Raw genomic sequence first — 15,479 nt, forward strand, 5'->3', positions numbered from 1 at the left:
TAAAAGATGGCAGTGTTGTTACCTTTCTAAACATGATAGACAGAAAATCTGCAGAATTTTCAGCAAAAGGGAGTAATTTTTTTCAGCTTTTTCATTTCTTAATGGAAAAAGAATTAGGGAAATGAGAGCAGGCGTTGCATTAAGTGCTCAAAATGTTCCTTCCCTGCAGACCAATAAAAACAACTCTTCCATTAGGGAAATTTAGTTTTTTGAAGGCTGCATGAATCTGAGCTCTGAATCAGTGAATGAGATGACTAAGCTGGGGTAAGCATTTCAAGATCTGATTGTGTATTTTAAGTCTTTTGCAGGTAGATACCAGCTCTTAGCTTGTCTTGTGAGACTTCTTTGGAGCAACTTTTCCTCTGACTCTTTTTGTATTAACCACTTGGGTTATCTTGTAGTACTTCTGTAGTGTAATCTCCTGGTATGCAGATCAGTAACAGAGTTTAAAGCCCTGGGGATTGAATGATTTTTCCTTCCTGAATTAGGACTAGAAGGTTTCCTGGCCTTTTCAAAACACTCTAGCCATTTGCATAACTCCATGAACAAAGGTCAAATACTGCAAGTAAAAAACATGACCTTTCTGTACTTCATATGGTGTGGTTACAGTCTCACCTGTGTCTATGGATTATGCATGTTGTAGCTATACCTTTCATCTCTAAGTGTGAGATGAAAACGTAGCAGTAAACTTCCATCAATGAGAGTGTTAAAATTAGATCCCTAGTCAGGGCTGTGGAGAATTAATACCAGAGGTAGTGGGTATTCAAGCAAAGCCATCCTTTTTTTCTGTGCTGTTAGCCATAAAATAGTAACCACAGAATCATAGAATGGAAGGAGTTGGAAGGGACCTTAAGAAATCATCTAGCCCAACCTAAGCAGGTCCACCTAGATCAGGTCACACAGGAACGTGTCCAGGTGAGTTTTGAAAACTTCCAGAGAAGGAGACAATCAACATTAATTTCTAAGTTCTAGAAGATCACAAAAATAAAAAACAAAGAGCAAAATCATCACTAGTCATTAGCACTGCTTCCTACTTTTAACTCCTTAATCATATTTCGGTTCCATATGCTGTATGTACATCACAGAGGTATATAAGGTTGATTTGTCCTTCTTTAGTGTATGAGGAAGCAGAGAGCTTCTGAAACTTGTCCAAGGTCTGGAAACAATTATGTGGAATTCTTTCTTTTTATTATTTTTACTTAGTTTTCAAAAGCCTGAATGTAGCCATAATGGTCTAGTTATAATTGATAAAATAAAGCCCATTCCCCCCTTTTTTGTGCTGAAGGGCTGATGCCATGGGTGCACGCAGTACAAACAGTAAAGGCAACAAGTGGAATCATTGTGACTAGTGGATCACATGGTTTAGTTTTAGTTTACTAGAACTTTTGTTAGGTCATTTTTGTTTTAGTTTTTTAAGGTTTGTCTTCTGCAAACACTGCTGCTAATCATTTACCCATCACTAGAAGTGTTCCTTGAAGCTCCAGTCCATCACAACACTCCCAGGAGTGCGTTCCTGTGCTGCCACTATGTTTTATATGCAGACAACCTAGTTGTTCTGCCATGACCCAGAAAAATGACATCTAAGCAAATATTATGTTCCTTATAAATTCAGGATGCAAGGAGAACATGCCTGCCCTACATGGTCCTCTATCCCCATCTCGATTATTCATTCCTAATGGAAAGATTTTGAATCACTGCAGAAAGACTTTGGAGGAAAAAGCAGATGAACACAACATTTTCAACTCCTTGCTGATTTTCTTGCTATTTTATCCCTTCTACCAATCCTGTGGCTTAGTCCATGAATTTAATTGGCTGCCTGCTTCAGACATTATGAAGAGATACTGGCAGTGATTTTCCACCTCACACATTAGATTTTTGGCTGATTTAAGTTGAGGTCACCCTGTGCTAGTGCCATAGGTGGCTAATAGGCCCTGAGAAACCAACTGTGTAGACTGGGGCTGCCTGTGGAAAACACGAGTTGCCAGGTGTCTTGATGTGTTTGTACACAGAAGGAGCCAGATGGTTTTCTCTGGCTTTGCTCTGTGGGAGAAATACCTGAGATGGATGCTGCCAGGTAGCTGTGTGGCTCCTGTGTTTTAACAGCTGCTCTAACCCTTCTCTCAGAGGTATATTTAAAGCATAAAAATGAAAAATTAGTAGAAATCAGTGTGACCAAGGGAAGACCAGGGAAGATTTTGTGTCTTGTGTATCTCCAGACCTGGTGGGATGGGTCTTGTCCCAAGCTAGCATCCCAGTCTGGCGTATGATGCTGGTACATGCATGGTACACGGTTTATAAGCGCTTGAGATCACAGGCACTTTTCTACATGTTAACAAGATTTTATCATTCTTAGCCCTTGAGCATGGCTTACTCATGTGGCCCTGTGGTTGGCAGACACAGTCACCTGTTGCAGTCATCTGAAGCTGTGTGTACTATTCCAGACTTGACTCTGAAATGCACTGCTGCAGTCACCCACCCTCTCAAAACACCATGACCTTCAAGAAGCTTAGGTCAGGTGGCATATCACCCGTGCATTTTAAAATAACAGGTTGGTTGCACTATACTGGCAATAAAGCTAATCATAACTACGACAGGGCTAGTCACTGGGACATTATCTGGGCCAGAAATGTGGACTTTGGGTTTTTGTTCTGGCCAGTAAAAATGTACGCAGGGTAGCGGGCGCTTCTACCACGTGCACAAGCCTGGGGCTACTAACAACAGCCCAGCAGTGTTAGGCAGAGCTCTGGGTGTCTCGAGCAGGCTGATCTCAGGCAGCCATCCCTGTCTCACATGCTTATTCTCGTGGTCTCATTCCAGGGCAACCCACTGTATTTCCAGTCTGCCAGAAATGTGACAGTGAACATCCTCAATGAGAAGACTAAAGTCCTTACTCGCCTTGTAACAGGTAAGGAGGGGGAAAGGCTACATGGAAGAATTAAGGAGGGATGAAAGCAGGTGTGTTGTGGGATGCTGCATTGGCTTTAGAACAGCACACAGGAGGGGAGCCCGGGTGCCTTGTGAAGTACAAATGAAAACTTCGCTCCACTTTGTAGAAACAAAGCTAGAGACATGAAAGCTGTGCTGGAGAAGCAGCTGGCTGGTTCTTTCTGATAACGAAGCACGCCATGGTTCTCGTTTGAAAGCCAACCCAGAGACAGAAAGGTTAGTTGTACGACTTCAGGGTCAAGAAGAACATATGCAGGCTGACATTTCTGTTGTAACAGGCACAGACTTTTCCTGAGACACTTCTAACGTGCCTGAGATCTTGGAAACTCTGGAGATTAACCGTGCCTGGGTTGGGACACTGCAATTTAGAGCTGTGTGCCCTTTTGCTGATGAAGAATGCTCTCATGCTCCCGGGCATGAGTCAATGTGATGGGAGAATGGATGTTTCATAAATCCCCGGTGCACAGCAGGCATTGAATGAATGCATGTGTAATTTGGGTTGAAAGAGCCTAATGCAGTATATATTCTAATATATAATATATATATTATATAGGATACATATTTGTTTATTGAGATTTATCTGGGGACTGGGAGAAATATTGCTGTGTGGCAGAGCCAGCAATCCATAAACATGTTGCTTCTACATGAGATGGGGTTGTTTGGTTTGTTTATATAACATCTTGGCCTCTAGTCACAGTATTAAATAATTAAATATGCAGCTTCACTAAGCAGTAATTTAAGCAGCACACATGAAAATTGCCTGGAGGAAGGAAATAAATTCAGCCTCCAGCTCCCTGATTCTCACTTTCAGAATGAACCTGTTTAGTTTGTAGGTGATCTGTGTATTTTCAAGAGAGTATTTGGTTTAGTTAGGCAGCTCCGTGTCATGAGTGATTGGGAGGACACAGCCAGCGACGTCTCCCAGTGTGATGCTCTGGTTATTGAGCTCATTTCTGCATTTGGCAGCAGCTTTGGTTTCAGAGCAGAGTGAAGATGTGTTCCCATGTAGTGATGCAGTGATGAGTAGTGAGGCTGTTAACTAGCAAGATACAAATAAAACTTGAAGCTCAAAAGGACTGGATTTTCTCAGAATGGCTGCAAGAGTTTTCATAGAATCATGGAATGTACACCCTGCAGAAGCAGCTCCCACCTACATCAGGTCACACAGGAACGTTTCCAGGCGGGTCTTGAAGACCTCCAAGGAAGGAGCCTTCACACCCTCCCTGGGCAGCCTGTGCCAGGGCTCCCTCACCTGAACAGTAAAATAGTTTTTTCTTATGTTTAAATGGAACTTTTTGTGTTCCAGCTTCATCCCATCACCCCTTGTTCTGCTGCAAGTGTTTCCATCAGCACAGCCTCACTTTTTTGAACCATGCACAAAATTCTGTGTGCCTCAATACCAAAACAGATGAGCTGTGTAGGTAAACACTGGGTGTAGACAGAGTTTGAAACTGCCTGTAAGAAAATACTGGCTTTCAGGTCTTATTTCTTTTCTCTTTTGACAAATGAGACTAGTCTTGAAGATGTCCAGAATTAATGTGAAGCCCAATCATCTGTTCTGTGCAGTAGCATATTCCAGGGATGCTGCAGCTTGGACGTGAGTCGTGCGGGGCTGCTGGATGATGATTTGTCCAAAGTTTAACCTAGGTCAGGTAACCAAGCAGTCTGCTCTTAGCAGTCTTTGAGCCACAGACTGCACAGAATTGCTATTCAGACAGCTGATGTTTATCAGGCTCCACAACAAAAGGAGTTGCCAGAGGCTTTCCAGCACTGTGGTGCACAGCAGCATGCCGGAGAAGCAGCAGAAGTGAAATAACAGCTACAAAGCAAATCTTTACTAATCTAAAAACTTTCTGAAACATGGAAGGCTTTGCCATTCGTCTTGGTCTGCACATGGTTAAAATCACCTAAAAGGAAACATTTACTTCTGTGATGGTGTTTATCATGGGGGTTTTGGGGCTGGTTTCCTTTTTTTTTTTAAATTGGACTGTGCATGACCCTGATATCATTTTAGTCCAGGTGTATTTAACAGGCAGAAAACAGGAGTCTTTATCTTTTACACTTCAGGATCTATCCAAGCAAAATGGACTCAGGAGTTCTTGATGCCTCTTATAGCTACTCCAATACTCTCAAAGCATGGCTAGGTATGCTCATTGCCATTTCACATGTGAGTCTGTGTTATAAAAACTTCCCAACTATGCCAAGCATAGTGGTGATTTCATGACATACATAAGCATTAACAAAAACATAAGTAGAAATAAAGAGGGGTTGTTATTTGGGTAGAAAACAGTGTCCTTTTCTAACAAGAAGTCACCTTGTGAAAAGCACAGACCTCCCTGTTGATGTGTCACATGCAGGTTGTATTTGCAGATCTCTTAGGGTAATCTCAGCAGATGGATTTGTTAAATGTATGAAGCTACTATATGATTTTCTTATACTTTTCACTAAAAGGTTGTTCAAAATCCTTTTTTTTTTCCCCTTTAGGTCCCCAAGCAGTGGAAGCACACAGCCAAAAATTTGAGGTGAAAACACTCTCTGGAAAATTGCTGTTTTCTGCAGATGACAACGAGGTGGTGGTTGGAGCAGAGAGATTGAGAGTTTTAGGTAAGAGTATTCACTACATCATTGTTGTAACGTGTGCCTCTTCAAATTTTAGAATAGTTTTGCCTGACTTTCCTTCATGCTTGCAGAAAGACTCTTTTGGAGATAAAGCCTGTCAATGTCTTAATTGCTCTGACTCTCCCCCAAGCAGATAAGTTTCAAGAGTTTCTATATGAGGGGTTTCTTGACTTGCACAATAGGTTATTTCCACTCCAGAAAAGAAAAACTCCCCTGGAAGTGGTCTGTCTGGCTCAGTGAAGTAGCTTTTAAACCAGCTTTGGAAACTGAACAACATTATTATCTCTTGGTTCTTGGGTAAAGGACAACAAGGGATTGCTGTAAAGATGCTTCCATGGCTACAGCCACTGTGTGTAGGGAAACCTCAGGCTTCATGGTTTTGTTCACAACACTTGTCACCAGCTCCTCCTTCCTTCTAAAGTAAACATCAAGGAGGAAACCTCCAGTATAAAAGGCAACATGAATTAGGACCACATTAATTCTCTGGCCTTTATATTAGCTATCTTTCCTTAGCCACGTGTCTTCAGCTATGTTGTAGGTAAGGTTAAATGTCCTGTGCACGGGGAGGAGAGGCCAACCTTGCCAATGCCACCACTTCCACATCTGCCTTTCAAGACAGACAGTGCAGCTTGAGCTCTCTTTTGCCTGTGCAGGATCTGCCTCCCCTGCCAGGCTTTAACTTGGTAGTTCCTAATAAAAAACAGGGATACAGTTTGGGTTTGGGGAGTAGAGATTGTTTATTGTTGGCTTGATTTTTTTAATTGGAGAAAAGAAACACTTACGGTGATTGTAAACTTTCAAAATGTATATGATAGTTGCATGAAACTATCTCTTAGGAACTCAAGTTCTCTTGCTCTCCAGTTCAATCTGTGCCCTTTGGTTAGACTGAGAGTTCTTTGTGAGTGTTTTCACGTAGGACCAGTCTGGGTCAGTCCTCAATGTTGCTAACAGTTAGTCACAATGCCACTGTTGTCTGTGCATGCACTGATAGCTCGTTTCTAATGCCTTGATCTGGATGCATCTCTTCCCTCCAAATTGTTCTTGGCTTCTCTTGTAAGCTCCTAAAAACAGAGAGATCAATGAAGGCACTTAGAATGAGATATAGTAACTTTCTTTTTTATTTTTGTTATTATTTCTACATATTACATAGCATGTCATTAGTGTGGTACACACAATCTAAAGGAGCTTAAAAGGAGTGCCTCAGAGTCTAACTATCATTAGTGGGTCTTTGTATCCAACTCATTTTTTCTTACCTGATGTTGTGCTACTCCTGTCTGTAGACAAGCCAGGTGTAGCTCTTTGCAGGTCATTGCTGTTATGTCACTTATTGTCATGGCCAGAAGTAGTTCAGTCACCGACTTAGGGGAGTTTTGTAGGATAAATGTTGAACTTCACAAAATTAACAGTATCCTCTTTTAGCTTAAAACTTTGAAAAGGACCATTCAAAATTCTTACAGTGTCAAGGAGCTGGCAAATGTTTGTCACAATCCACATTCTGCTACTAATCTCGCTTTGCACTGGACACTTCTGAGCTAATTAATTGTACAGTCGTTGTGCAGGGTAGGTGAAGTCAGGAAGCAGCAGCTTTTAAGTGTTTCTTGGAGAACTTAATATTAAGAGATTTTATATTACTGGTTCTTTAAAAAAAACAGTCAGAAACTTTTTCTTACAAGACACAAATACTCTTTTTCAGATTACATACTTATAAAAGTATTGCTTTCTATTTACTTTGTGCTTTGAAGAAGCCAGCAATTATTTTTTATGGTTATTTTGAGTTTCTGCCTTGTTCTGGTCTCCAAAATAAACAGCATAAAAATACTGCTAACCACTACACTTTCTATGCATCTGCAATTGAGTGTTTCTCAGGGTTTATTTGGCTTATGAAGATCCGTCAGAAAAGAAAAGGTAGAATGGTACCACTGGTGGTTTTACATGGCAATTATTTCAATGACCTTGAACTGAAATGCTTTCAGAGTTCACATTTGGCTTTCTTTTTCTCCAGCTTTGCTCCTCCAATCTAATTTTATCTCCAAAAGTGTTTGCCATGGCTGTTTGCCATGCTGGAAAGTGTTATACCATATGTTCATATTTCTTCCAGTGTTTTCGCCTGTACTTGAGGCTAGTCCAACTTGTAGTACACAGACAAATTCCTTTGATCATGTTTCTGGTGTTTGGGATCTCAGGTGCCGTTGGTATGTGTCTGCTGACACCTATCTATGCTGTGTAAATAATCTCAACTTGTTCTTGTTATTGCTGAACACCTACTCGTTAGAGAAGGAAGCGTATGTCTGCAATCTGGCATGAAAGTCATCTCACAGAGGTTAGAGCAGCAGTTACTGGGCTTGTGGGTAGCTTTTAGTCTTGTTATGGTAATTACTTTTTCCTTTGTACATGCTTCAAAGTCGATTCTGAAAGTTTGTTCTACAAAGTAACGCTGAAGCCTTGTCATGAGAAAAGAGGTGCTTTCCCTTTTTGCAATGGACTCTGCTCTGGGTAGCTAAAGGATTTTTCACCATTAGCAAGGCGTTAAAAAAGGAAGAATACACAGAACTGTGGATAAAAAACAAATACAAGTAGGACATATGCTGCATTTGATGGTGCTTCAAAAAATTGCACAGCATGGATAGTGCAGATAACCAAATGAAAGTGCTTTTTATTTTAATTGTATTTTAGGGAGTTATTTCTGGTTTATAACCATTAAGGGACACAGCAAGAGAGAGTCGGTCCCTGCTTTTCATGCATGATGTATTTTAGAGTATTTTAGTGATTTTGCTTCACTGAATCCAGTCACACTTGCTGTCACAGGGGAGATTTGAGGGTAACTGGAACTTCCCTTTGAGGACAAGGGCAGCTCTCTGAGCCCTTTAGCCATAGTCAGCTCTGATAGAATCTGCACAACCTTTTCCAGACACAAGCACGAGCTCCCTCCGCCTTGTTCAAAGCCACCCGAGAGCTCAGCAGCAGCATTGCTCCAGATGACTCAGAAGGAGCTCATGTTTGCCTGCAAAAAGTCATGTAGAAACTGAGCCTTCTGCCAAATCTGGTCTTCTCTTTTTCTTCCAAGCTCATCCTCCAGTGCCTGCAGTTGCCCAGCCTTTTCCTCCACTTGGCGGTGAGGTCGGATGGTGGTACATCTTTACTGTTAGCAAGGCTTTCTTTCACAAGCTTCACTCCTATAATATTTGAGCACCTCTTGATCTTTCGAAGGATGCTACAGTGAACCTCAGAGCTGTTCTCATTCCTTGGAACCGCAATTCTATTTGTGTAAGGGTCAGATTTTCAAGGCAAAATCTGACACTTCTCTTCCCACTACACAGCAATGTGGTGCTGCTCCTGGGCTTGTGCATGGGGCAAAGTGCAAAGCCTCTGTGCCCTGGCTACACCACTTAGACACGAGCTAATGCCTCACTGGATGTCCCTCAGAGGCCCATAAACCCAGAGGTGAATGAGGTGGTCCTAATTGAATTCATACGTAGTACATCATACGGTGGTTCTCCTTTCCTCCTCCTCCCTCTCTCACTCCCAAAGTGAAATATGTTGGGTCATCTGAAAAGTTGTGCATAACAAAATACTCTTTAGTTAAAAGGGCATTAAGAATAACTTTGGTATATATTAATTACTAATTTAATAGCATGTTGAACATTACAGTATTTATAAACAAAAGACAATCATAAAGCATTATTCTGACTGTTAATTAGCTCTATTTATTCTCCAGATTAGTTTTTAAATATGCCCTCTAGATGCCACTTGATACTAATTAACAGAGCTACATTATTATCTCTGTAGAAAAGCATTTTTAATTAAATCTAAATCCATTTAAATTAAGCATGAGTTTTTACAGAAATGAAACTCTGGTCAGATGCTTAATTTAGCCTTAGAAGACAACATCTGATGACATGCCAGTGTCGGTTCTCCCAAGGGCCTTGACATCTTTTTTGGGGATTATTTTTTGAAGTTTGATTTCAGGGAAACTTGCCAGTACACTCTGGTGTTTAATATTTATGATGGATTTAACCAATGTTTTTTAAAGACTAACTATTGATGGGAGTCCACATGCATTGCAGTGAGCTGAAACAGAAACACCGAAGATGTGTTTCTGCAGCTTCGCAGTCCCTGAATGATGGAGGAAGACTTGTGTAGAAGGTAGAATTGCATGGGCTGGATGATGTCCTGGTACAAATCAACTACACTTTTTAACCACCCCTAAGACTACCGTTTTGCTTTGCTGTAAGGGTAGGATTCATCATAAAACCACAGGGTCTCTTTTTTTCTTGTAAAAGAATATAGGGATTGCTCCCAGATTGCTTCCACTTTGGGTCCCTGGACAGTGTGCCTCTCTCTTACACATTGGTACTACCATGGCATAAGATTTTCTGACAATATAGCCTTTCCTTGTGGCCAGCCCTAACTAAAATAGCTATATTTAGTCTGGGTTAGGGTGATCTTCATCTCCTGATATATACAGGGGCTTCTCTGCAGGAGATGTGTGACCCACCTGCCACACATTGCAGACCTCCCCAGCAGCACCATGGCTGGCTGAAATGTATCTTTAATCTCACCAACCCCTTGAATGCCCTCCTTTTAAATAGTTAGCCAGTAGCTCTATTTCTACCATGTAGCTTTTTTCCAGCACAGTATATTCCCTCTGGGTGACCACCCGTGTGGCACATGCAAATACTGACCATGGCTTAGAGTTTCAGGAATGATAATTTTGGAGCATTTTCTGTTCTAGTTTCCCTCCAGGTGCCTGGGAATGCACCTGAAAAGAGGAGTCAGCTGTTGAAAATGTTATTGCAAAATTATGAAGTTTGGAGTAATTACTTCCAAGGCACATTTCCAGCATTTTATTTATGAGCTGTGTATTAAGGACTTTAGAGGTTTTAATGGTGGAACAGCAACAGTAAAAGCAACATAGCCCATGCTTACAGTCAGTGAGATCACTGCATGATTGTCTTGTGGAAAGCTCTTTTAAATGGGAGGGTTTGGGCTGGGTTTTTTGTGGTTTGGGGCAGAGAGCATAATCTGCTCTGTATTTGCAGAATGCAAAGTGCTGGGTTGCATTACCTATGGAAGAGTTAAAAAAGCATTTGCAATGTCCTTCACTTTTGACAGGAGGAGAACATGATTTAGTACGAATGTGGTGAACTAATATGTCTGTGTAAGCTGGCCCAGCTGTCTATAAAGCTTCAGATCTACAAACGTTTTCAGAGAGCCTTGTGTTAGCTTGATCTGGAAGGAATCCTGCAGAACTGTGGCTGCAATGCCAGCCTGGTTAAAGGACTCTGCTCACATTTCCTCAGTGTTACAATTTTAGTAGCTTCTTGGCATGTTTACTGCAATATTTACAGCAGAGTAATTTTAATGAGTGCAAGGGTAGTTATATTTCATTAAAATAATTCACAGAGCTATTTGACTAGTGCCAGTCATATTGGAGAGTGGTGTAAGCTAGAAATTTTACAGCATCCAGGAATTACCATCCGTTTTGCTGCATGCACCCTTCTTCAGAAGCCATTATTTATGGGTCAGAAGATGCACAGTTGCCCTTTACAGCAAGCATTATGATTTCAAAATGACATTTTGCTGATTTGTTTGTGGCAGAGGGAAAAACTTTCGTAGCCAAGTGTTGAAATCAGGCGTGATCCAGAGAGGAAATGGAGCTTTTTGGCCTCACCATTGAGCCTCCTGCAACTTCATGCCTGGGGATAAATGCCAAGCTTGAATGTTTGTATTGTGGATTTTGTACATTTTCCTGAAAAACATGACCTTACTACAGGTCTGTAAGTAGCTTTTTCAAAGCAGAAGTGGTGCTACGACACTCATTTCTTAGCAAATAAAAACATTGTCGTACTCTGATCCTTTTCCTTTTCAAAGGCAGTGGAGAGGAAGCTAACTGTAACTCAAAAGATGGCCTGATGCTGCCCTAAGGAAAAGCTGTACCATCAGCCCTGGGTCAGAGGCATTTCGCAGTCCATGCAGTAGCAGATGAGCTCCTCCTTGCTCAAGCTACTTCAGAGGCACCTGGAGGTAGCAGTTGGGCCAGAGCTGCCTTCTGTGCTCTTGGCAAGAGAAAAGAATGTGCCACAGCAATGCTGCTCACAGGGCTTGGACAGGCATTTGACCTTTTGCTGAAGATGTGTGAACTTACTTAGGAAGCAGCTACAAATATTCACTACACGCTCCCTATAGGTAATTAAGCAGTAACACTAATGTGGCCCTGGAGCAATTGCCAAGCTGTCATACAGTCATTGTTCCTGTGCAAAAGGAACAGAGAATAAAATAGGGAAAACAGGGAAATATGCTGACAAATGAAGATACCAGGTTTTAGCACTGGAACTAGCAAGACTGGCAACAGCCTCCAGTGTCTGTAGCATTTACTCATGGCAGTGGAACTTCATTTCTTTGCACTCACTGCAGAGCTGGGGTGCTGGGGAAAAAAAAAAGAGTAAGTTCAGTAAAATTAAGGAGCAGCAGGGAAAAAGGTTTATGTTTCCTATCCCTCATCAAAGCCACAAGGAGATTCTTTTTTGCTCTCCATTAGAAACTGTGTTATTGGTGGACCAAGGTAAAGGTCAAGTGTGATGTTAAGTGTGATTAATCTGTAATCAGCAGTGACAAAGAATTTTAAAACTATATAGAAAAAACCCCCAATTCTGTTTTATTTGAGTGGGATTTTTTTCCCCAAAGACTGGGGTGAGATTTCTGGATGGATGCTTTCTTCCAAATAAACTTTTTTCCCCCCCAGTTGTATAAAGAAAGAAATTAAAGTGACCAGATCTTGAGCAAACATTGAATTCTTGAATGAATACTTCTGATTGCTTTGCTGTCTTGAGGACAATAGGCATAGACATTGTTGTTCATTCCTTTTAATGCTGAATTCAAATAACACTGCCCTCCTTTTTTCAAAATCCACTCACCCAGATTGTAAACTTGTCTTTTGTTGGAGGGAACAATGTGTGTCAGGAGGGAGATATACTGAGAAGTTTTATTTGTGTTTGCTTTTGCTTCAAAGTACATTCCAGGCAGAAAGGATAGCATTTATGTAAAGTGTATAGGCTTCTAGTCCAGGCTGAAATGTGTGTTCAGATTGTGTTACGTTAATCCTGTTTAAGGGAAAAGAAGAATCATCCACCATCAGATTAATATTGACTAAATGTCACAAGGATTATGAAAGAAGCATACTGTACACTTAGGAAACACAAAAATCAAGTTTAAAAGCGTGGCAGATTTATATTTTATTTCCAAAGTGTCTCCCACAGCCTTCCCAACCTGATCTGCTTGAAGCCCACATCATATTCTCCTTGATAAGTTTCCGCTGTGCATTTCTACTCCAGGTGGTCTCCTGAGTATCTTTGCAACTTTGCATGAAACTGCCAGGAAGGACTTCAAAGGAATTCAGTGATGACATTGCTATTGTTAAGCTGCAGAAAAAATGTGAAAGGACCCCCAAACCAGTCAAGAAGGAAATGTATCTAGAAATCAGCATAATGTGTAGCAACCTTTCTTCATATATCTTTTCTCAGTGTGCAAACCCTTCTGCTCTTTTCTGTTATTCCCTTTCTATTTCTCAGACATTAAAGCACTGAGCCTAGGCAGGTCAACGTGTGTCTACACACAGGCTCATCTTATTCTTTGCAACTTTTCTAGCTCAAAGCCAAGCTCTGTTTATTCCTGGGGCCTATGAGTCAGATAACTGCTTGTCTCCAACTCAAGAGAGATGACGGTGATGGAGTTACAAGGAGTTCCCGTCTGGCCCAACTCAACCACAGCCCAGTGCCTAAGGCTTGACTCACTCCCCATGTGCATGCAGGGCCAACACTGACATCTAAAAGATTATAAGTCAATTACACTACATTTTTATTATAAACAACTCTGTTGATGCTGCAATGATTACATAGATTGCCCCTAAAAGAACAACCCCCCAACACTTTGACAACAAAGGTAGGCAATCAGAGAGAAACCTTTGCTCTGAACTATATTTATAGTATCCTATAAAAAAAACATGAATGAAGCTTTATGACTTTTGTTCAGTGCACTGGCTTGACCTAGCCAGGCTTTTACTGTTGCCCCTGAAATGGAACTCTGATTGGTTTCAGATTTGATGGGATTCAGGGGTAGCAACAGCAGTTACTATGTTTATCCATTTAAAAATATAAATTAAGGATGAATAAGGCTTTTCAATCTAGGAATTACAAGAAGCAGGCACAAGTCATTTCTACCTGTATTGAATTTACTTCTTGGGCATCTGTTTGCACAGACACCTTTCTAAGACTGTCACATATTACCCTGATGAGACCTACTGAGGAGACCAGTGTTTTCATGAACAAATAGCTGAATGTGCCCTGATCAATAATAGCAGGAATAGAGGTAGTTTATGGAGATCACCAGCATGCTATACATTGCCCTTTGACTTAGCTAGATTAAAAAAATCATAGTAAATCTTTCTCCTTCTCCCCTCATTTGCACAGTACTGCATTAAGAGCACTGAAGAGAAGATACGCTTAAACCAGCTTAATGACCAAGTTTATCACAGGGCTCTGAGACCCCAAGTTCATTATAAAGCAGTGATACACTGTACTAAAAGTGTGTGGTGGGTCTGGAACTGTTACTGAAGGAATACAGAGAGTGGCAAAGAAAAGTACTGTCTAGAAAGAAGAGAAATAAGAAAAATGGGGAATACGTAACCAGGTGCATCTGCACCCGAGTGGAAACTGATTTCTCTCCTTCACTGCCTGTTCATCCCCAAGTGCTGTTCAGCTGATTGCCACCTACCCTTGACAGCAGGAGCATCGAGCATTAGTCTAAAAATATGTCTCATCACATTGCATTTGAGCTCCTCATCTCTCCCTTCCAGCTGATGGCTGTTGAAGCCTAGAGAGAGTTTTGTGCAGGAGTGATGTGTGATCAGTATCATGCCACAATGACTGGAGTCAAGTTCTGGCCAGATGGAGAAAACATGGCCCTTGCATTTGCACCGGGGAAGAAGCCAGGACAGTATTGTGCAGCTCAGATACTTTTGCAGCAGACGAGGAAAGCAAGAGGCAACTTGGAAGGTAGAACTTTCCTCTGGTTCAGTGGTGGTTAAGATGAATGCTCCAGCTGAGATGTGCTCCCTTCTTTGTAACTCCTCTCTCTCCTACAGAGCTACTGGCATCCAGACAATGTTGAGCTCACACTGTAGCCTTTGCTTTGGTGGGGCATTAGTAATCTCAAGGTCTTTTCTCACCAAGCTCGTGAGATTGATCAACCAACTCCACATTTGGATGAAGAGAGCTAATGCTTCAAAGGGAGTTCTTCAACACCAGCTTGGCAGACCAACGTGCACACACAGAGTATGATGCTTCTGCTTCGTTTCAATGCAAAACTGGGATTTTAAAGTGCCTTGGTTTATGCTTTGTCTTGGATTGGTATTGTAGAGCAAGGCGATTGCCAAAAGCCCAGCCTACTGGCTCTTTTTGTTGCTTCCATGTTGGAAACAGTGAGGGCAGATTGCTGTGCCAGGCATGTGCTCTGCAGCAAGAAGTGCCAGTGTCTTCTTTTGCAGGAGCTGGAGCTGTTCAGAAGATGTAACAGATGCATCGCAGGCTCCTATGGCAGATTCAGAATAAGAGGGAGGTGAGGGGAGATCCAGTAGCTGGATGTCACTCTAACAAGTCACCTAAAGTGGTCCAAACCACAAGGCTTGTCCCTCAGATGTGGCAGTAGGCTTCTAAGGAACCACTAGGGCCAGAGAAAATGCAAAGTGTTATTAGGGAGGCCTGTTCTCATGCAGTCTTTCTTCTGAGTCTCAAACGAAGGAAAAGGAAGAAAGAAACAAACAAAAATCCTCAAACCCTGAAATGGAACCATATTTGTTCCCTTGCCATAGGACTCCTGACTTTTGCTCTTGCATGAAGTGAACACATACAGGGCTCTGA

General features: G+C 41.6%; 1 protein-coding gene across 4 annotated transcripts in view; it reads left to right on the plus strand.

The window, feature by feature from the left end:
- Positions 1–15,479, plus strand: part of SGCD (sarcoglycan delta) — a 168,810-nt gene that overhangs the window by 88,128 nt on the left and 65,203 nt on the right. For all 4 annotated transcript variants that reach the window (XM_062002042.1, XM_062002043.1, XM_062002040.1 and 1 more), the window contains exons 4-5: positions 2,818–2,905; positions 5,431–5,550. In XM_062002042.1, the coding sequence (XP_061858026.1) occupies positions 2,818–2,905; positions 5,431–5,550 (208 nt within the window). The remainder of the gene's footprint in view (positions 1–2,817; positions 2,906–5,430; positions 5,551–15,479) is intronic.

The sequence above is a fragment of the Colius striatus genome, chromosome 9 (assembly GCF_028858725.1).
Source record: "Colius striatus isolate bColStr4 chromosome 9, bColStr4.1.hap1, whole genome shotgun sequence".
Lineage (NCBI taxonomy): Eukaryota > Metazoa > Chordata > Aves > Coliiformes > Coliidae > Colius > Colius striatus.